General features: G+C 40.6%; 1 protein-coding gene across 7 annotated transcripts in view; it reads right to left on the bottom strand.

Annotated features, from left to right (window-relative positions):
* The window catches only part of LOC138737104 (disabled homolog 2-interacting protein-like), a 592,760-nt gene extending 571,064 nt beyond the window's left edge, over nt 1-21,696 (bottom strand). For 3 of the 7 annotated variants that reach the window (XM_069887625.1, XM_069887641.1, XM_069887631.1), the window contains exon 1: nt 21,598-21,695. In XM_069887625.1, the coding sequence (XP_069743726.1) occupies nt 21,598-21,673 (76 nt within the window). In that variant the 5' untranslated portion in view covers nt 21,674-21,695. Of the gene's footprint in view, nt 1-21,597 lie in introns of all 7 variants that reach the window. The other 4 variants (XM_069887650.1, XM_069887668.1, XM_069887674.1 and 1 more) reach the window with 2 other exon arrangements.
* Between the last annotated feature and the right edge of the window lie 239 nt (nt 21,697-21,935).

Here is a 21,935-nt window from a genome sequence, read left to right as displayed (position 1 = left end):
TCAAAGGACTTAAATTTGAGCCCCCTCTTCATCTCTGATGCCCCAATGATCATTGGATTCCATATCTCTGGCTTTCCTTTCCTGAAGTCAACAATCAGCTCCTTAGATTTGGCGACATTGAGTGCAAGGTTGTTGTTGGTTCACCAATCAGCCAAGTTTTCAATCTCCAGCCTGTATGTTGACTCATCCCCTTTCTTTATACAACCCACAACCGTGGTCTCATCAGCAAATTTGAAGATGGTGTTATTGTCAACCCGAGCCACACAGTCCTAGGTATAAAGTGAGTGAGCTAAGAACGCAGCCCTGAGTTTCTCCTGTACCGATGCAGATTGTGGAAGAGATGTTCTTACCAGTCCTCACTGATTGCGGTCTGGAGGTGAGAAAACCTATGATCCAATTGCACGAAGGGTGTGAACTGCCAGGTCTTGGAGTTTGCTGATCAGTTTTGTTGGGATGATGGTGTTAAATGCTGAACTATAGTTGATAAAGAGCCTCTTTACTGTCCAGGTGTTCCAGAGATTTGTGTAGAGCCACTGAGATGACATCTGCCATAGACCTGTTACTACGATAGGCAAATTGACAAATACCACACAATTACACCCCTTTAAGTATATAAACCTTTTAAATACATCTTTAAACTATGCAGGCTTTCTGCAATAAATATATATAAACCTTTTAAATACATCTTTAAACTATGCAGGCTTTCTGCAGCTCACAACCGCTCCACTGACATCCAGATTTTTGAATACATGACTTTGTGTGTATAGATACACATTTAAGTGATATTTGAAACTAAACACACCTTTGTGCAAACAAATCTTTAGCCAAAATATTTTGTGGAGTCAGCAAAATTGACTCCAACAAAATTAAAATGTAATTTCCAAAATTTGATTGACAATGTGCTGCCAAAGCAAGGAAAAATGTAGCAAATGTGGCCATAGACAAAGATCAAGGCAGCAATATATACCAGGAGGTATCGTAATTTTTCTTTTCTGTTGAAGCCAAAAATCATGCCATTTATTGTGCAAGATCAAACTGAAGTGGAGTTCCCTTGGTCCTCATCCTTCACCTTTATCAGCCTCCACATGAAACACAATACAATCACACTAACAGTTACATCTCCCCCCACGTCTTTCTGCAGGTTTGCTCACCCATCCCACCTCTTTCTCCAGATACTTTGCTCTGCAATTGTAGATCTGCCACACTTGTCCTGACACCTCTCACTCCATCATCCAGGGACCCAACCAGCCCCTTCCAGGAGAGGCAGAGATTCACATGTACCTCCTCCACTTTTTCCATTGCACTCAATGTGACCAGCTTTACATAAGCAACATCAAGCAGACTTGGCAACCATTTTTCCAAGCATCTTGACACACGATTTCAAGTAATCTCAACTCCCCTCCTCATTTCCACATCAGCCAGTTTGTCCTCAAGCCTCCATTGTCAAGGTAGGCCTAATACAAACTAGAACATCTTAAATGGGCAATCTACAATTCAACAGCATTAGGATTGAATTCTCCAATTTCAGGTAACCCGCACCCCTATGTTTATTTCGCTCCACTCCTGATCCCAGCTAATCTCATACATATCTTCTTTCCAAATCTACCCCCCCAGCCACATTATCCACTTTCTTTCCCATCACCCTTCCTGAATCGAAGGCCCCAGACCCAAAACATTTGTTATCCTTTATTTCCTATGGATGCACATGACCTGAATTTCTCCAGCAGATTTGTGCATTCCAAGTCAAATTTTATTTAAAATAATTTCTGTCAAGCACCTTGGCACACAAGAATACACAGAAATACTCATGCTGAAGGAAGAAACTCATTTGGCCACACACTATGTGAGAGACCTCAACCAATTTACACAGAAGCTCATTGTCATAAGATACAGGAGTAGAAATTAGGCCATTCGGCCTATCCAGTCCTCTCTGCAATTCCATCATGAGCTGGTCCATTCTTCCCTGCCTTTTCCCAACAACTTTTAATATCTTGACTAATCAGATACCTATTAATCTCTGAATCTAACGCACCCAACCACCTGGCCTCCTCAGCCTCCTGTGGTAGCAAATTCCAGAGGTTTATTTTGGCTAAAGAAAATCCTCCACATATATTTTATATTGGCACCCTTCAATCCTGAAATTGTGCCCTCTTGTCCAGACTCCCTTACCATGGGGAGCAACTCTGCCACAACTACTCTGTCCTGGCCTTTCAGCATTCAAAATGCTTCCACTAGATACTTTCATTCTTCTGAACTCCAAGGAGCACAGTCCAAGAGCCATCAAACATTCCTTGTACGCTAATCACTTCATTCCAGGAATCATTGTTGTGAATCTTCTCTGAATCCTCTTATGCCAACACATCCATTCTTACATAAGGAGCCCAAAACTGTGTCCCATATGCAAGTGAGGCCTCTGTGCCTCAAAGCCTCAACATCACATCACTGGTCTATATCCTATTCCTATGAATGCCAAGATTACATTAGTCTTCATGACCACCAATTCAACCAAGAGGTTAACAGTTAGGCCCATACACTTTCCAACATTGTATTTCATTTGCCATTTCTTTACCCATTCTCCTAATTTAACCAAGTCTTTTTCCAACCTCTGTTTCCTCATCATTACCTGCCCCTCCATCCATTTTTGTATCATCTGCAAACTTAGCCACAACACCATTTATTCTACAACCTAAATCATTAACATACAACACAAAGAAGTGGCTCCAATGCTGACCCCCTACAGAACACCACTCAGAATAGGATCCCTTTATTCCCACTCTTTTTCCTGATGATCAGCCAATGCTCTCCCCATGCTTTCTTGCAGTTCCATGGGTTCTCATCTCGTAAAGCAGCCTCATGGGCAGCACCATATCAAAGGCCAAATACACAACATCCATAGCAAGTCTTGACTGGCCCACTTGTGGTTTCTTCAAAAAATTGCAGTCAGTTGGTCAGGCAAGACTTTCCCGTTAAGGAAACTGCTAACTTTGGCCAATCATGCCATGCATCCCCAGGCACTCCATAAACTTATCCTTAACAACATTTAAGAACTATGACCACACCCTATGACAGTGGTTCAATATGAAAATGTTTATTTTGAATACATTTCTCAATCAAACTATTCAGGCAGGTACAAAATTTGTTTTAGCTTGATCAACTCATGCTGAACACTCCTCATTTCATTAATGCAGACAGTTGCCCTAGTCATCCAATTTTACTATCTTTATTCCAATTTAAAATGTGAACTGTAAAACCGCCTTTTTAACATCAAGAAATGTTTCAACTGGTCAATATGAATTTCACAAACTTTTTTTTTACTTCATACATTTTGCTTAAAGAACATTCTGATAACGATTTCAATGTTTCAGGATTTTTTTAAAAAATGAATGGCTTCACAAAAAGTTTCACAAGTCACAAATCCATTAAACTTTTGTAAAATGAAGGAAATACATTAAGGTCTATAAACATTCCCAACAATATCAAAGCATATTATATGACAAGGATATAACCTAGTATTGCTAATCACCTCTGAAAACACCTGCTGGGTGTCATGTAACCTGATAAAATACTGTGCTTCGCATAATGGAATTAAGGCACATTATGCAAGAGCATGTGTTCACCACAATCCTGTCAACTGAAGACAAGTTAAATTGCATCATAAACAATTACTTAGTTGAAGCTTTCAACTATACCTCCCAGGCAAGAGTACTGAGATGTATTTACCTGTCAACCAAAAATAAACACTATATAAAGCAGATTGGGACAAAATCTTAGTCTTATAAATTACATCAGTTTTCACTGAATACCTACTAATTGAAGGGTATTGTATATTAAAAATTACAGATTTCGCACAATCGCTCAAGCACAGATATTAGCTTATGACATCCTCAGACCATTCTGAATGAATTACTGCTGTATTAAAGAAAATTTATTGCAAGTCTTCAGAAGCTAGTTCATAATAGAGCACAATAAAAAAAACTATAATTGGATATCACATTTGAATGGATTTACAACCATGATATCCAGCTCAATATTCCTTTTTTATACTGGTTTCAATGGGATAGAAATTCCATTGTGGCCTATTAGAAAATTAATGAGCAGTTAAATAAATATTTTAGTTCTATGAATGAAGAGGTGAAATAAAAGTGATCAAAATTAGTCAGAAAATAGCATTAAAGAAATTAATGGACAGAACAAAATAGAATATTTCAAAGTTTGCTAACATAAACTGGATGGAATTGTGAATCAAAGTTTCAGAGTTAAATTGAATACGTATTTTATAACTATGACTGTAGCTAAGTACAATTCCAACAGCATATACAAGTTTGCTGCAGTGGACTGTGTAAAAAGGGGGTGATGAGTCAGCAAACAGGACAGAGAATGAAAACCTGCTGAATGGTGCATTAACAACAACCTCTCATTCAATGTCAACAAGACAAAGGAACTGACTAAACTTTAGGAGAGAAAAACAGGCAAATGATCCAATAACTACTGGGGGAAATCATAGTTGGAGAGGATCACAACTTCAAGTCACTACAGTACATTTCTGATTATCCAAAAGCCATTTTACCAAAATTGTCAATTATCTGCGAAATTTTTTGGCAGCAACATGACGTCACAAGTTGAAAAGAGTTGATTTTTTTTTAAACCTGCTGTGCTCAAGTGGGACTCTGACACACTGTTAGCACCATTTTAAATCCAACAGAGCCCTTGTGTACTCAAATATACTCATGGTAAGAATTAAACTTTATTTCATGCTTGAAAAACCTTCCTTTGTTCTTTGTTGTTGTTTTATGCTGATGCTACTGGGCTGGGATCAGAGCAGGGACCTCAGGCAGGTTTGGCAACAGCAGTGGGGAGGTGCTGGGATCGGCGACGGCTTATACAAGCATTCTACTGCTTAAACTGGGCTGCTTAAATATCCAGAAAATGCAGTTAACTGATACATGTCCAGTCCTGTGCATTTCAGATAATTGGAAACATACTGCATCTTGGAGGACCTGCCCTGGACCCATTATATAAATGCTAATTCAAAGAAACCACAACAGCACCCCTCATCCTTCAGAGGTTCAGAAAGCCTTGGCAAACTTTTACAGATGGGAAGTGGAAAGCATCACAGCCTAGTAAGGGAGCACCAATAACTCAGAGCAAAGAATCCTGCAAAAGACAGTGGACTCAGCCCATTACTTCACAGACCAAACTCTCCCAACCACTGAGCATATTAAAATGGAATGCTGTCATCAAAGAGCAGCAGTTATCGAGGATCCTCACCACCCAGACCATGCTCTGTTCTCACTGTTGCAACAGGAAGGAGGTGCAGGTGACTCCGGACTTGTACTACCAGGTTCAAGAATAGTTTCTACCCCTCAACAACCAGACTCTTGAACAATAGGGATTTAACTATATTCATTTTGAGACTCATTTAAGGACTCCTATGCTTGTTATTTATTACTTTATACAGGTGGTCCCTGACATACATCCAAATTCCATTCTGACCGATCTTGAAATGGACGTAAGTCAGACTCATGTTATTCTGGGTATGCACTCACCTCCCCCACCTTGAACAACCACCACCTTCGTGTCCCGAAAATAGAACACATTTGGTAGCAGTGGTGTCTCAGCGCCCTCCTGACCCATGGCCACCACCACATTGGTCCATCAAAATAAACTGCCCCTGGATCCCCAGGACCTGACGGCTAATTTTTATATTTACTGACATTTTTTCTTTATTTTTGAAATTTATACAGTAATTTTTTTCCAGTCATATGTATGGATGCAAGTTGCATAAATTTGCACAATTTAGTGACTAGTACAGATTTACCATGACAGATCCACAGAAAAATAGAACCTCAAAGTTGTGTGATGTCATGCATGCACTCTGACAATACATTTTAATGAACTTGAATACTCAAAAAAAAGTTGCAGATCCTATATTATGTTGATATCATGAAGTTACGCACTTCACTCGAGAACATTTAAAACTACAGGATTTTGAGATGTAGGCCATTCAGCCCAGAGTTGGCTCCACCATTTCATCACTGATCAATTCTCCCACTTAACTCCATTCCCCTGCCTTCTCCCCACAATCTTTAATACCCTGATTATTCAGACACCCAATCTCTGCCTTAAATACACCCAACAACTTGGTCTCCACAGCTACCAGTGGTAGAAGATTCCTGAGGCTCACTAATCACTGACAAAAGAAATTCCTACACATCAGTTTTAAATTGGCACCCTTCAATCTTGAAGTTGTACCTTCTTGTCCGAGACCCCCTACCATGAGAAAATAACATTGCAACAACTACGAGGTTCAGACCTTTCAACATTCAAAATCCTCTAAACTTCAAGGAGTACATTCCAAGAGCCATCAAACATTGCTAATCCCTCCATTCCAGGAATCATTCTTGTGAGTCTTCTCCAAACCCTCACGAATGCCAACACATCTTTTCTGAAACAAGAGTCCCTAAACTGTACCCTGTACTCCAGGTGAGGCCTTACCAGTGCCTTATAAAGGCTCGACAACACATTTCTACTCTTGTATCCTATTATCCTAGATAGGAATGCCTTCATTACATTCATCACCTTCAACAACTCAATCTGGAGGTTAATATTTAGAGCATTCTGCATGAGAACTCCCAAGGGCTCTTGCACCTCCGAATTTTGAATTTTCTCCCAATCAAAATAGTTTGCCCTTTTATTCTTTCTACTAAAGTGCATGACCATAAACCTTCCAAAATTGCATTTAATTTGCCATTTTTTTTGCCTATTCTCCTATCTATCCATCTTTCTGCAACCTCTCTATTTTCTTATCACTGCCTTCCCCTCCACTTGGTATCATCTGCAAACTCAACAACACAGCCATTCATTCTGGAATCCAAATCACAAGCACACAATTAAAAAGAAGAGCCCCTAACCCTGACCCCTGCAGAACACCACTGGTAACCAGTTGCCAACCAGAATAGGATCCCTTTCTTATCCATCAGTAATGCTCTACCTATACTTGGATCTTTCCTGCAATTCCATAGGCTCTCATCTTGTTAAGCAGCATCATGAGTGGCACCTTGTCAAATCCAATATTCATTTTCCATTGCACGTCCCTTGTCTGGCCTGTTTTGTGGTTTCCTCAAAACATTGCAGTAGGAAAACATCTTTGTCAGGAAAGATTTTAAGGAAACCAGGCTGAAGTTGGCACATCTTGTCATGCACCTCCAGGTACCCTGAAACTTCACCCTTGACAATTTCCCAACCATCAAGGTCTACAATTTACTTTTGGCTGCCTCCCAATTTTTAAATAGCAGTGTGAACGTTGTAATTTTCCAGTCCTCCAGAACCATTCCAGAATCTACGAATATCATTACTAATGCCTCCACAATCTCGTCAGCTTCTTTCTGAATTTGAGGGTGCATTCCATTTGGTCCAGTAGACTTGTACCATTCTGCTTCCCAAGCACTTTCTCTTTGTTGATCATAACTGCACTCACCTCTGTCCTAACACCCTTGAAAGTCAGGTATACTGCTAATGTCTTCCAGTGCAGACCAATGCAAAATATTCAGTTTCTCTGCAATCATCTTGTCTCCTATTACAATTGCTAGATCAAGCATCTTTCATATTAAGATTGCTCATGAATTCTACACAAACATGCAACAAGACAAATAACACTTCAGCCTTCATGGGGGCAGGGTGGTGGATTTGCGTACAAGAGCAAGAATGTTGCTACAATACAATCTTTCAATAACACCTGGAGAATTTGTGCAGCTTTGGTCTCTTTAGCCAAGAAAGGATGTTACATGCCACATGGAGTTTAGTGAAGGTTTGCCAGAGAATAGGTCCACAAAAGGTTATATTCACTAGAGTTTACAAGAATTTCCAATTGAAATTTTATAAAATGAAAATAAATATCTTCAGTTGGAGAGCATTAAACTTGCCACAAAGTGGTCAAGGCCAATTATATTTAAATAGAGATAAATAAATAACTGGATGCAAAAAGCATCAAGGGGTAAGGGACAAAGTGGGAACAAGTAGGTGATCAACTACAGTTGTATTTAATGTCATTGCAGATTAGTGAAAGGTGACTACTGATTGGGATACTTTTCTGCAGTTTCTTACTGTTTTATTCTTACAGTGAAGGTAAGAAAAATTATAGAACCATTGAACATGACAGCACTAGCTTTTATTCGTTTACAAGCAAATAATTTCCTCATACTGCCTCCCCACTCCAAAACTTATTCCCATGCCTCAGTTTAAATAATGTGCAAACTGAAAGCAGCCAAATTTATTACTTTAAAGGATAGTTGAAGGGGGTCAACATAATTAGGGTTGGACTATTCTTACTTGTCATTGAACTAGATATGGAAGCAAAAGGAATTCATTGCCTGAAAAGGATGGAACCAAACGCTTTCCTCATAAACATCAGTATTTAAATTCATACCTGAAGTCCTGTGAGCTGCACACACACAATGACAAGTCGTTTGTAGCTGAAGAGCACGTTTTCACCCGAGAGGTGGGCCATGCTATACATTTTCTATGATACAAGTAACACAGGCAAGGCAAGTGTGGGTAGAAGTGGTCAGTCAACATTTAGGGTTGGGACCCTTTATCAAGAATACACAGAAGCTATATATTGTAAAGGAGGAAGAAGCTGGGGAGGGGCCACAAGATGATGTGTTGGACGGAAGGGGCCAGTGGTCGCTCTCTATATTTGCCTTTCTATCACTATCACCCACCGAGTTCCTTCAGCAACTCATTGTTTGCTCAAGTTTTCAGCATCTGTAATTTTTGTGCTTTCTTATGAATTTAGAGTCAGATCCAGTTGCTGATTGAAGCAGAACAGTAGAGCTTTAAGCAGTTGTGGGTTTTAATCAAGTGGAGGATAATCCAATGTATTCCTTATTTATGCCTCATGGAAGGTGCAAAAGCTTAGATTTTTGCATGCCAACCTCTTACCACAGGATGGCCAGCTTCTGACCTGATCTTGTTGCCACAATATTAATAGAGTTTGCCCAGTTGCATTTATAGGCACCAGTAATCACCACATTCTACACAAGTCTTCATGCAACTCACAAAGACACAGCTTTGCACAATATATAGGAACTCGAGAATAAAGGTGCAATTGGATGACCATGGGAAGTGAAGTGTGCAGAAAGCGAACCAATCTTTTTACAGGCCAATTGTTAACGGACTTATCTCTGTAGAATAAAACCTTTCAATTCTGAAAGTATGATTGTGGTGTTTTACAAGAAATTATAAATGTTTTGAAAATAATGCCACAAAGTACCTATTAGTTGTATTCAAGTTAATTTGTCATCCAGTTGTACAAGTACAACGTGACTAAACAAGGTAAGCACACAGACCATGCATATACATAGTACCTATACTGTATGCACATATTAAAATAAATATTATGAAAAAATAGTAGTTACAGAGGGTATTTTTTTAAGCAGTTCAACAGTCATGCGTCAGTCTCACTGTTCGTGGAAAGAAGCTATTTCTCGGCCTGATGGTGCTGGCTCTAAAACCTTGATTTTGTGAGCCTTCTTTAAACATTCCTGATAAATCACATCAATGGAAGGCGGGTGGGAAGGAAAGAGGAGGGGGGGGGTAGGAAGAGAAGGAGGGAGATCCCAGTAATCCTCTCTCGTGCTTTTATCGTCCTATGCATTGATTTCTGATCTGATGCTCTCCAGTAGGGGGTGGCCAAACCAGGCTCGTGAGCCACATGTGGCTCTCAAGCATCTGGTTTATCATATAGGGCTCTTACATAAAGCAAGTGCTGCAGCTCACAGAAATATGTTGGCAGGAATTGTATGAGCCCATGCTCATAATGTTCGTTTTAGTGGGTATGGCTTGCAATTGAAAATATTTGGTATGGGTAACATATGTACTGTAAAAGTCAACCCCTCTATTTTTTGCCCATTCCAGCTCCTGATGGCCCAACCCCAGATGCCCAACCCCCAGAGCTCCTGATGCCTTGACTGCGGAGTCTTGCCAAGGTCCTGACTGCCCTCCCATCCAAGCTCCTGATGCCCCAGCCACCCTCCCAGCTGAGATTCCGACACCCTAATAGCAGATTTCCTACCCTGTCCTGGCCACCCACCCGAGCTCCTGATGCCCAAAAGCAAACTTCCCACCTGGACCCAGCTGCCTACCCATCCATGCTCCTGACAACCAAATGACATAGATACATACCACAATCAAATGTGCATGTAATATATATGTGATAGTCAAACCCCTAAATTTTACCCTAAAAATCAGGTCACAAAATTCAACTATTACACAAGTATATATGCTATATGTACTTTTTGATTATTGAAACCAATACAAATTAACAGTTTAAAAACTACATACACAAATATATACATGTATTTCTTAATATTTATAATATTTTGTAACAAGCTTGCATGCAACTGTAAAAAGGTGCATGTAATTTTTCTTTGTGTTTTGTGGCTCTCAAGCATCTGAAGTTTATCATATAGAGCTCTTACATAAAGCAAGTTTGGCTATCCCAACTCTACAGGAACTGTACCAGGACAGTCTCGATCGAGCTCCTGTAGAAAGTTAGTAGCTGTGCCTGCCTCAGCCTTCTAAGTGCAGTCGCTGTTGCACCTCCTTGACAAGAAAGGAGATGATGGGTGTACGATGCATCATTTCTTAGGAGGACTCTGAGGAACTTGGTGATCACCACTCCCAAGCTATTAATGTATAGTGAAGGGCCAAGTCTACCTGAAGTCTGCAATTATCCCCTTTGTCTTGTCCATGTTGAGACTCAAGTTTGTATTCCTGCACTATTACACAAAATTTTCCACCTTTTCTCTGAACACAAAATATTAATCTGTTTACTGCAGCGTAATATTTGACAAATTAACTAGCTAATTGTCACAGGATCGCAGTCAAAAGATTTTCTCCAAATGGCACATGCACGTTATGAAAATAACAGGGAACATACATTCTTCTAAGCTACCTGATACAAAAGGATTAGTACCAGAAAGTGCAACAACCATACATTTAGCTGTCTTCATTTCACATCCATGTTACTTTCTTATACATCACTGAAGTTTATTTTACAATTATTAAATAAAATCAACTTGGCATACAAAGGGAACACACCTGCTCCATATAGCACATTACCACAAACAGGTGTACTTACATAGTAATAGAGTTTGTCTATTGCTTGTTTCAAATAAAATGGACTGATGAACAAGATCAGATTTGATTAGCTTTCATCCATACAGAAATCATGGATTATATAATGGACCACATTATCCAAATTGCTTTTATTTCGAGGATCTTTACCTTCCAACCCAATTTTGGACCATTACTTACATTTTTCTGAAACACGAATACAAACCCAAGCTGCTAACTTTATGCAAACAAAAAAGCACCACCTCGAAACTTTATTTATTAATTTTAACATATGAAGTAAGTAAGTAAAAGCACCACCTCCAACATGCAATCAAACTGTTGATTATTTCTTGCAATAAATGAACCATCACTCCTGGACATCAAGATTACAAAACATGAAGGAGTAACAGGATTTACCAACAATGCATTTAAATACTACATCCACAGTAAATCAGAATACCTTTTGCCATCTAAGAGTGCATTTGTGTCCTAAGCTGAATGGTGCATTAGTCGCACATCAATAAATTATGCAAAAATCATGAAATGATTTGACTCATTTTAAATTTTACAATTCACCTGAGAATATGCAGAATTTAAACCACACTAACTGTAGAAATGTATTACCAAGAATCAAGATGGCACTGCTATACCAACTGTCCAGTAGCTGCACAAGATGCATCATTATAGGAACAGAATGTCCCAATGCTTTTCCAGAGCAGCAAATATATGCAAATTTTTCCTGAAAATTAAGAGAACAAAAATTGCATGCAGTGAGAAACGATTCAATGCCTTGTTACTATTCAAATTGTTCTCAGCCAGAAAATGGCTACATAAAACTTTGAACCTCATTTTAAAATATTTGACCACTTCAGTGTGAAGTTCTTCGAGGAATCCAAAGCTCTTAACCCTTTAGCGAGTGCAATGAAGAATGCGAAGTGGTTATGTACTGTCTATTTTATCCTTCTGGTGTATCAAAAGAAATTGCATCCAATAATTTGGTTTTGATTGCATTTCAAACAAATCAACAATGAATGAGTCGTACATTTTAAACCCAGAAATATATTTTGAACATAATTTTGCTTTAAAGGCTACAATTCTATAAACCGTGCACAATTTCTGAAAACTGCTTTACTGATCTTCCACACAGCAGGAATCAAAAATTAAGGACACAAATCCAAGTGTTTTCCTTTTTGAGATGGGTGACTAAAAAAAGATTTTGGCTCATTTCCCTTGCTTCTGCCAAAGGGCGACTTGCATCAACGTAGTCTTGTAATGTAGGGCCTTTTTTCGTTGCTACAGCACTTACAAGAACCAGCACTCATTCTGTGGAACATCCAGAATACTCTCTATACCCCTCCTCCATCTTTGTTCAGATGGAAAAAAAGTACTAAAAATATTCCTCTCATCACTGAGCCAAGTTTGATATGCATCATTAATCATGGCCATATTCTGCAATAATCTACAGATTGAATACCATTACTTATGACTTCATATCATAGCCTCCAACAATTGCAGTTCATTATTATGCTTTATAAATTGTATCAAAATGCAAAATGTGATTTAGTGATTAAATGATTTCTGAAAATCTTTAGTCACAAATTTAAACCAGAGAAACAGGTTGAAACATCAGCACAGCTGATCTGCTTTTACACAAGCAACTGACATCAGTTATATTCAAAATACAATAATGGAATTTTTCACAATGTGGTGGTATTCTATTTAATTATCTGTCAAGGATATACAAATAACACTCACTCCAATACAAATGTTAACATCCATTATAGAACCAGAAATAAATTCACATATTAAACATTTTCAAAACACACCCTTACAAATAAGTGATCATTAGTGTACATTTAATTATTCCACAAATGCTATAATTTAAAATCTTCATTCCCTGCACAAGAGCAAAGTCTACATTTATTGCCCTTCTCCAAGTTTCTTTGGCTTGGCTTCGCGGACGAAGATTTATGGAGGGGGTAAAAAGTCCACGTCAGCTGCAGGCTCGTTTAACATATCCAAATTGCTTTTATTTCGAGGATCTTTACATTCCAACCCAATTTTGTCCCGATGCGGGACAGGCAGACACGATTGCAGCGGTTGCAAGGGAAAATTGGTTGGTTGGGGTTGGGTGTTGGGTTTTTCCTCCTTTGCCTTTTGTCAGTGAGGTGGGCTCTGCGGTCTTCTTCAAAGGAGGCTGCTGCCCGCCAAACTGTGAGGCGCCAAGATGCACGGTTTGAGGCGTTATCAGCCCACTGGCGGTGGTCAATGTGGCAGGCACCAAGAGATTTCTTTAGGCAGTCCTTGTACCTTTTCTTTGGTGCACCTCTGTCACGGTGGCCAGTGGAGAGCTCGCCATATAATACGATCTTGGGAAGGCGATGGTCCTCCATTCTGGAGACGTGACCCATCCAGCGCAGCTGGATCTTCAGCAGCGTGGACTCGATGCTGTCGACCTCTGCCATCTCGAGTACCTCGACGTTAGGGGTGTGAGCGCTCCAATGGATGTTGAGGATGGAGCGGAGACAACGCTGGTGGAAGCGTTCTAGGAGCCGTAGGTGGTGCCGGTAGAGGACCCATGATTCGGAGCCGAACAGGAGTGTGGGTATGACAACGGCTCTGTATACGCTTATCTTTGTGAGGTTTTTCAGTTGGTTGTTTTTCCAGACTCTTTTGTGTAGTCTTCCAAAGGCGCTATTTGCCTTGGCGAGTCTGTTGTCTATCTCATTGTCGATCCTTGCATCTGATGAAATGGTGCAGCCGAGATAGGTAAACTGGTTGACCGTTTTGAGTTTTGTGTGCCCGATGGAGATGTGGGGGGGCTGGTAGTCATGGTGGGGAGCTGGCTGATGGAGGACCTCAGTTTTCTTCAGGCTGACTTCCAGGCCAAACATTTTGGCAGTTTCCGCAAAGCAGGACGTCAGGCGCTGAAGAGCTGGCTCTGAATGGGCAACTAAAGCGGCATCATCTGCAAAGAGTAGTTCACGGACAAGTTTCTCTTGTGTCTTGGTGTGAGCTTGCAGGCGCCTCAGATTGAAGAGACTGCCATCCGTGCGGTACCGGATGTAAACAGCGTCTTCATTGTTGGGGTCTTTCATGGCTTGGTTCAGCATCATGCTGAAGAAGATTGAAAAGAGGGTTGGTGCGAGAACACAGCCTTGCTTCACGCCATTTTAACTCCAAGTTTAATGCACCAATAAACCACTGCCCCAGAAAGCCACCCTGATACTGAAGTAACTGTACTCTTGTAACATATTAGACCATTTCTTAAAAACTGGAGGTTAATGTCTCCACATTTCAAAATTCTGCAGAATTATCCATGCTGCACAATACTGGAAAGTGTACTGTTGGGGGTCAAAGATGAAATATAACCATTCAGCAACAAGTTTCCATACCACAGCTCTACGGACGCAAATTCAATCTTGACTTTGGTGCTGTGTGGAATTTGTATTTTCTCTCAGTGATCTGATGAGTTACTTATGGATTTCCTTCCACATCCCTCAGACAACCTGTTAAATGACTACTGCTAATTAAGGTGCACTTGGTGTAGTCCAAGGGAAAAAAAAATTCAGAGGAGAGTTGATGGACCTGAGCAGAGGTTTAGGGAAGGAACAGGATTGCTTCCTGAGAGATGACAATGACCAAATGATTTACTTCAGAGATTTATCACAAGTCCCGCTATTTGCATTACTGTACCCAGTCCATTGCAGAACCAGTATAGGCAGTGACCAAGTTGTACAGGTTACACAAAACAAATATTGCAAATTGTTTGATATCATGCACGACATGTGGCTTCTGCGCTTTAAATGCCAAGAATAATTTCATCCCACAGTCAAACAGGTCCCCACCCTTTCCTTCAGTGAAGGTGCAAGCTTAAAAACTGGGTCACCAATGTCCTTTGAATATGGGACCAATTTGTGGCTCTCCTCCAAATAATTTCTAAAGCTTTCTTTTGAGTAATACAACATGGAACAGGTCCTTTGGCTTGACTCATCCATACTGCCAAGTTAGCATTCAGCGCTTAAAACACGAACATCTGCAGACACCATGACTGAAGAAAAAACATAATACTGGGTGAAACTCAGCAAGTCAATCAGTATACAGTAAAAATCCCCATTACCTGGCATTCAATCAACGGGAAATTCAAATAATCAGCAGAAAAAAAAAGTCCACATAAATAAATGGATTAAAAGAATGGAAATGAATAAGAATAATTAGTTTGAAATAAAAGTTTTAAATTGTAAAAGTAAATGTTCTCCAAAACAACAAACAACCCCTTGGGAGCAAACATTTGGCCAGCGGTGCTCAATGATTGTGCCCACTCACGGCAGCTGTTTGTTTGAATCAAGTTGTGTTTGAATAAAATGGTGGGGCCCAGGATGAAGAACCAGCCAATGCTGCTCACCACTGGGGCAACTTTCTCAAAGTGTCTCCCTATCCCTGCCTGGTAAGTCTTTATTAGTATACAGTATTATTAAGTATATTAGTAAACTTGGGAGTGAGGGTAATTATGATGGCAGTGCAGTTAGCATAGTGCCAGCAACTGCAGTTCGAATTTAAATTTAGTAAATTACAGGAATTACTTGATTAATAAAGGATATAATACCGATGGATTTTTTTTTCCAAGATGTATTCTTAATGCAGGTGTATTAGTTAGGAATTGCAAGAGTGAGTCTCAGCATCCACAATCCCCATAGGCACCAGATAATGGAAACTTTACTGTACTTAAAGCAGGAATAGCAAAGATAAAGATACATAACCAATGTTTCAAGCTTGAGCCCTTCATCAAGGTATGGTTATGGTATTTATCTTGATGAAGGACTCCAGCCAGAAAATGTTGGTTATGCATCTTTATCTTTGCAGCACAAAATACCAGTACACTGACCTGCCGAGTTTTCACTCCTATACGGCGTTTTCACTCCTATACGGCGTTTTCACTCCTATACGGCGTTTTCACTCCTATACGGCGTTTTCACTCCTATACGGCGTTTTCACTCCTATACGGCATTTTCACTCCTATACGGCATTTTCACTCCTATACGGCATTTTCACTCCTATACGGCATTTTCACTCCTATACGGCATTTTCACTCCTATACGGCATTTTCACTCCTATACGGCATTTTCACTCCTATACGGCATTTTCACTCCTATACGGCATTTTCACTCCTATACGGCATTTTCACTCCTATACGGCATTTTCACTCCTATACGGCATTTTCACTCCTATACGGCATTTTCACTCCTATACGGCATTTTCACTCCTATACGGCATTTTCACTCCTATACGGCATTTTCACTCCTATACGGCATTTTCACTCCTATACGGCATTTTCACTCCTATACGGCATTTTCACTCCTATACGGCATTTTCACTCCTATACGGCATTTTCACTCCTATACGGCATTTTCACTCCTATACGGCATTTTCACTCCTATACGGCATTTTCACTCCTATACGGCATTTTCACTCCTATACGGCATTTTCACTCCTATACGGCATTTTCACTCCTATACGGCATTTTCACTCCTATACGGCATTTTCACTCCTATACGGCATTTTCACTCCTATACGGCATTTTCACTCCTATACGGCATTTTCACTCCTATACGGCATTTTCACTCCTATACGGCATTTTCACTCCTATACGGCATTTTCACTCCTATACGGCATTTTCACTCCTATACGGCATTTTCACTCCTATACGGCATTTTCACCCCTATACGGCATTTTCACCCCTATACGGCATTTTCACCCCTATACGGCATTTTCACCCCTATACGGCATTTTCACCCCTATACGGCATTTTCACCCCTATACGGCATTTTCACCCCTATACGGCATTTTCACCCCTATACGGCATTTTCACCCCTATACGGCATTTTCACCCCTATACGGCATTTTCACCCCTATACGGCATTTTCACCCCTATACGGCATTTTCACCCCTATACGGCATTTTCACCCCTATACGGCATTTTCACTCCTATACGGCATTTTCACTCCTATACGGCATTTTCACTCCTATACGGCATTTTCACTCCTATACGGCATTTTCACTCCTATACGGCATTTTCACTCCTATACGGCATTTTCACTCCTATACGGCATTTTCACTCCTATACGGCATTTTCACTCCTATACGGCATTTTCACTCCTATACGGCATTTTCACTCCTATACGGCATTTTCACTCCTATACGGCATTTTCACTCCTATACGGCATTTTCACTCCTATACGGCATTTTCACTCCTATACGGCATTTTCACTCCTATACGGCATTTTCACTCCTATACGGCATTTTCACTCCTATACGGCATTTTCACTCCTATACGGCATTTTCACTCCTATACGGCATTTTCACTCCTATACGGCATTTTCACTCCTATACGGCATTTTCACTCCTATACGGCATTTTCACTCCTATACGGCATTTTCACTCCTATACGGCATTTTCACTCCTATACGGCATTTTCACTCCTATACGGCATTTTCACTCCTATACGGCATTTTCACTCCTATACGGCATTTTCACTCCTATACGGCATTTTCACTCCTATACGGCATTTTCACTCCTATACGGCATTTTCACTCCTATACGGCATTTTCACTCATAATATTCTGGGATGTCCATTTGTTGGCATTTTATCTATTGTTTTCCTGAGCTTCCACCCAGGGCCAGGTTAATGTAGTAGTGGAAGTAGCAGATGTTACGGGCCTCAGATTTTGAAGGCCCCCACCCCCCCCCCCCCCCAACATTTATGTACTATGAACTAGGAGAAACACTTTCGTTTTCATTTTTGAGTACTGTTAAAGTTAGCAATTTTAGCCAATTATCACCTTTAATCAGGGTTATTAACACAGCCTATCAGTGTGGCATCTCATAGCCAATGCACAAAGATGAAAACAAACATGTAAATGCAAACAAGCCTTAGCAGAACAAAAAGAAACCCTCACCTCAGCCTCAGTCAGCTGAGTGGTTTTGTTTGTTTACATGTTGGGGGTGCTGCTTGCTGCAGATAGCAATGATGAGCAGGTTCCAGCTGCATGGGGGATTATGGGTAACGAAGACAGCCATTGATCCCCCAATGAGCCAGCCACCATGGTAAGCAAGTTTTTTTTTAAATGTGCAAGTTTATCAAGGAGGGCCAGTGCAATTTCAGGTCCAAATGTGTAAGTAAGTTTTAATAGTTGGGTGGGGGGGGGAGGTGAAATTTCAGTGTTTGCCATAGGCTTTATTTTCCCAGATGCACCACTGGTAATCACCAAATATATAGTGATCTGAGAAAGCTAGCATAATTTTGTTAAGAATAATTAAAACCATTTCAAGCTTACCAAAATGGACATGAAGGGTCAGTGTCAGAAACTCTCTCGGTGGGGGGGGGGGGGGGGGGGGGGTGGACTGCAGACACAATTGCCTCTCAATGGGTATGCACCAGACAGAATTTTGTGCGCTGCAGTCAAACTTTCCCCTCATTGCGCATGCACCAGCTGGCACTATTTAGGACCCCTTTAAAATAAATGCCACATGCCCCACAATACCTTAATCTGGCAGTGGTTCCACACTGTTCTTCTCCACCTATCCAAATATCTTTTTAACATCATAATAATTGAACAATCTTGGAAACTCGCAAGCTATTTATTTACATTTATCGCTCTCAATGTCCATTTGTGTGCAAGGTGTTCGGTATTGTGCACACTATGGTCTAGAAATATGCTGTATCATGTTGCATATGTACATGTACAATGAGATGACAATAAACTTGAACAATCCCTCACTTGTACAATTTCTACTAGTAGTTTATTCCAAATTCAGATTACCTCGAATACTCCCCTCTCACCATAGTTCTGGAATCATCTACCCTGGTGAAAATACAGAGAGCAAAGTTTCTGGGTTTTATTCCCCACCATTCCTCTAAACAGAAGTTCATCCAAAACACACTGCCTCTATCCTGGCCTGCACCAACATGTTTATTCATATGTGCTCTGATTTACATTGTTAATCACTGATTCAACAGCAAAATTTTCATATGTGCAAATTCATTCAGTGTACCCTTCCCTATTTCTATAATCTTCTCCACCAATGTAATGATCAGTGATGCCAACTCCCTTCTAGTATTAAACTGAAATTTTTAATCATTTCACCATAAATGGCAGTGCCACCAATCCATCAACTCAAGATCTGGGGTTCCCTCCCCTCCCCACTGTCCCAATGTCTCATTAGAAAGTTTGGTGACACTCTTGTACAATTCTTGCAACATGTCTTGGAGATCTTATCACATGAATAAAACAAATAGTTTCTGCAATATTGTAGGAAATGGAATTGGGCTTCACTGTGGCAATCCTCATTCAAAATAGTCACAAAGCCTTTCACTTATTGCTGTGGCTAAAAAATGCAGTAGATAATGATGGATGACAAGGACTGTGAAAGCGTACCTCTGCAACCAGTCGTCACCGAGAACAAGAGCCAAGAAAGAAACAAAACTCAAATTTGAGGTTCATTTTATAACACTTGCCAACATTTTAAGAGTACAGGCAACACCACATTACACATATTCAGATAAAGAAATTCATCCCTTCTAAAAAAAAATCACTACTCAGAAAAATGCAATATGTGGAATAATATTTGCTCTCATAGGATTAGTGTTAAAAAATAATTTATTGTTGCACATTACAGACTGATTTCTAGGAAAGCATGCCTCCATAATAGAGCGGTGCCTGAATATGGATCAATTATCAATATGCATATACTGTTCATTTATTTGGAAACTTAATTAACTGGACAAATATTATCATTTTCTAACAAATAAAACTGTTATGCCAGTCATCAAAATGGCAGGAGAAATCCAATATTACTCAGACTCCTCTCTCTTCAGCAAAGTGATCCAAGATTTGTTAGCAGTGCTAGGAATTGAATTAATTTGTCCTATGACACTCAGTTCAACCCTTGCTCTGAGCACAAAAAAAATCCCAGAGTGCTTTTACTTGACAGCATTTAACCAAGTATGACAATGTAGAAAAATAAAACCATGGAAATTAAGAGAAAATATCTAGCAATATCTTAAGCTTCATTGATTTCATTCATTCCTTCATTACAGGGAAAAGGCATGATCTTATTAAATGGCAGAACAGGCTTGATAGGCCAAATGGCACTATATTCAATTCCACAACACCTTTCCAGATAATGAAGTAATTTGTGCCCATTGGAAAATATCCAAACAACAATTGTTGATAAATGGCAAGTCCCATATGTGTCATTCTAGGTCAACCCCCAAGTAACTGTATAAAGTGCTAGTTCAACTTTCAACAGTTACCAATGACAAACTGTTAACCATCAAATAGCTGGAAGTCACCACTGATCAGAAAGAAAAATGGACCAGTTATATGACTAGCACAGTAACCAGAACATGCTATGTACTGCAACTAATAATACATTTGACTCTGCCTTTCCTTTCTTGTCCAGCACACCAGAAGTATGGAGGATTATTCTTCAGAGTCATGACTGCATGGAGTAAATCTCAACCATCATCATCCAGAACAAAGCCCATTTACTGGTACCTCTTCCACCAATAAAGAGGCACTAACCATTCCCAGTTTGGAGATTTGTCACCCTCTGCAAGAAGGGACACCACATCTGGAGTAATGTGCACAATTTTGGCCCCTTGAAGAAAGAGTAGAACAGCATTCGAGACAGCCCAGAAGAATTATCTGGCTAATTCTTGGGATGAAGGGGTTGTTGTCCTATTACAAGAATTTAGAACTATATTCCTTGACGTTTAAAAGTATGATGAGGGACTCGACTTGAAGACCTTGAGGAAGCATAGCATGAGGGCCAAAATGGTTTCTACTAACAGGTGAGCTTGTTCAACTCCAGGCATTTCCCCTCCTTTTCAATGTGCCTTCAGATCTGCGGGAACCGAGAGAGATGACGCACCACTTGGGCGCAGGAAACAGCCAACTTCACATACTCCTCACTCACGGTTTTTAGGTACCTCCAACCTTTCAAGGCGCTCGCCAGTGCGCCCTTGGACACCCAATATACGCATCTCCTCCCCCCCCCCCCCCCCCCCCCATATCATATAGGGAAAGATGATGAAAGGTAATTCACTTATAACCATATAACCACTTACAGCACAGAACAGGCCATTTCGGCCCTACTAGTCCATGCCTTAGCAAATCCCCACCCTCCTAGTCCCACTGACCAGCACCCGGTCCATACCCCTCCAATCCATGTAACTTCTACACCAAAATAAATGCAATGCGAAACCAAGGACCCTGATGTTGAGTGGTGATGGAAGGGTGCAGAGCTCCAGCCTAACTAATCCTTTGGTGCAATCCTTTGAGTGGCGATGGTTTGAAAGGGAACAGATTCCGGGCTGGTTCAGTGCCAACCAGAGATGGGGAGCTGGTGCACCTGCTGGCAGCCAGAAACTTTCTGAGGGCAATGCCAGTGAAGCTCGCCGCACAGTGCAACTGGACTCACCGTACACTCGGATCCAACCCTGACACAAACTCGCCGCAAAGTAGAGCAACGGGTCCAGATCTATGGTCGCCTCCATGGAGCGAGCTCCTCGGCCGCCGCCGCCGCCGCCGCCTCTCCTCGTCACGGTCCTGCGCTTCCCGGGAAACGATCTCCACCTTGCCCTGCCCCGACAACCCTCTCCCCACCTTTTCTCTTTACTAAAATAAAATGTCAATAATTTTTATTATTTGCTCTCCCTCGGAAGAAAAAAAAATTCAACTCTCGTCTACGGCTCCTCGGGTCAAAGTCAGCGCCTTTTATTCAATTCGAATTAAAACACCTGGCTCCGGGCTCGCTCT

This window comes from Narcine bancroftii, chromosome 1 (assembly GCF_036971445.1).
Source record: "Narcine bancroftii isolate sNarBan1 chromosome 1, sNarBan1.hap1, whole genome shotgun sequence".
Classification (NCBI taxonomy): domain Eukaryota; kingdom Metazoa; phylum Chordata; class Chondrichthyes; order Torpediniformes; family Narcinidae; genus Narcine; species Narcine bancroftii.
The sequence above is the reverse complement of the archived record's forward strand: the minus strand, read 5'-3'. Positions and strand labels throughout refer to the sequence as shown.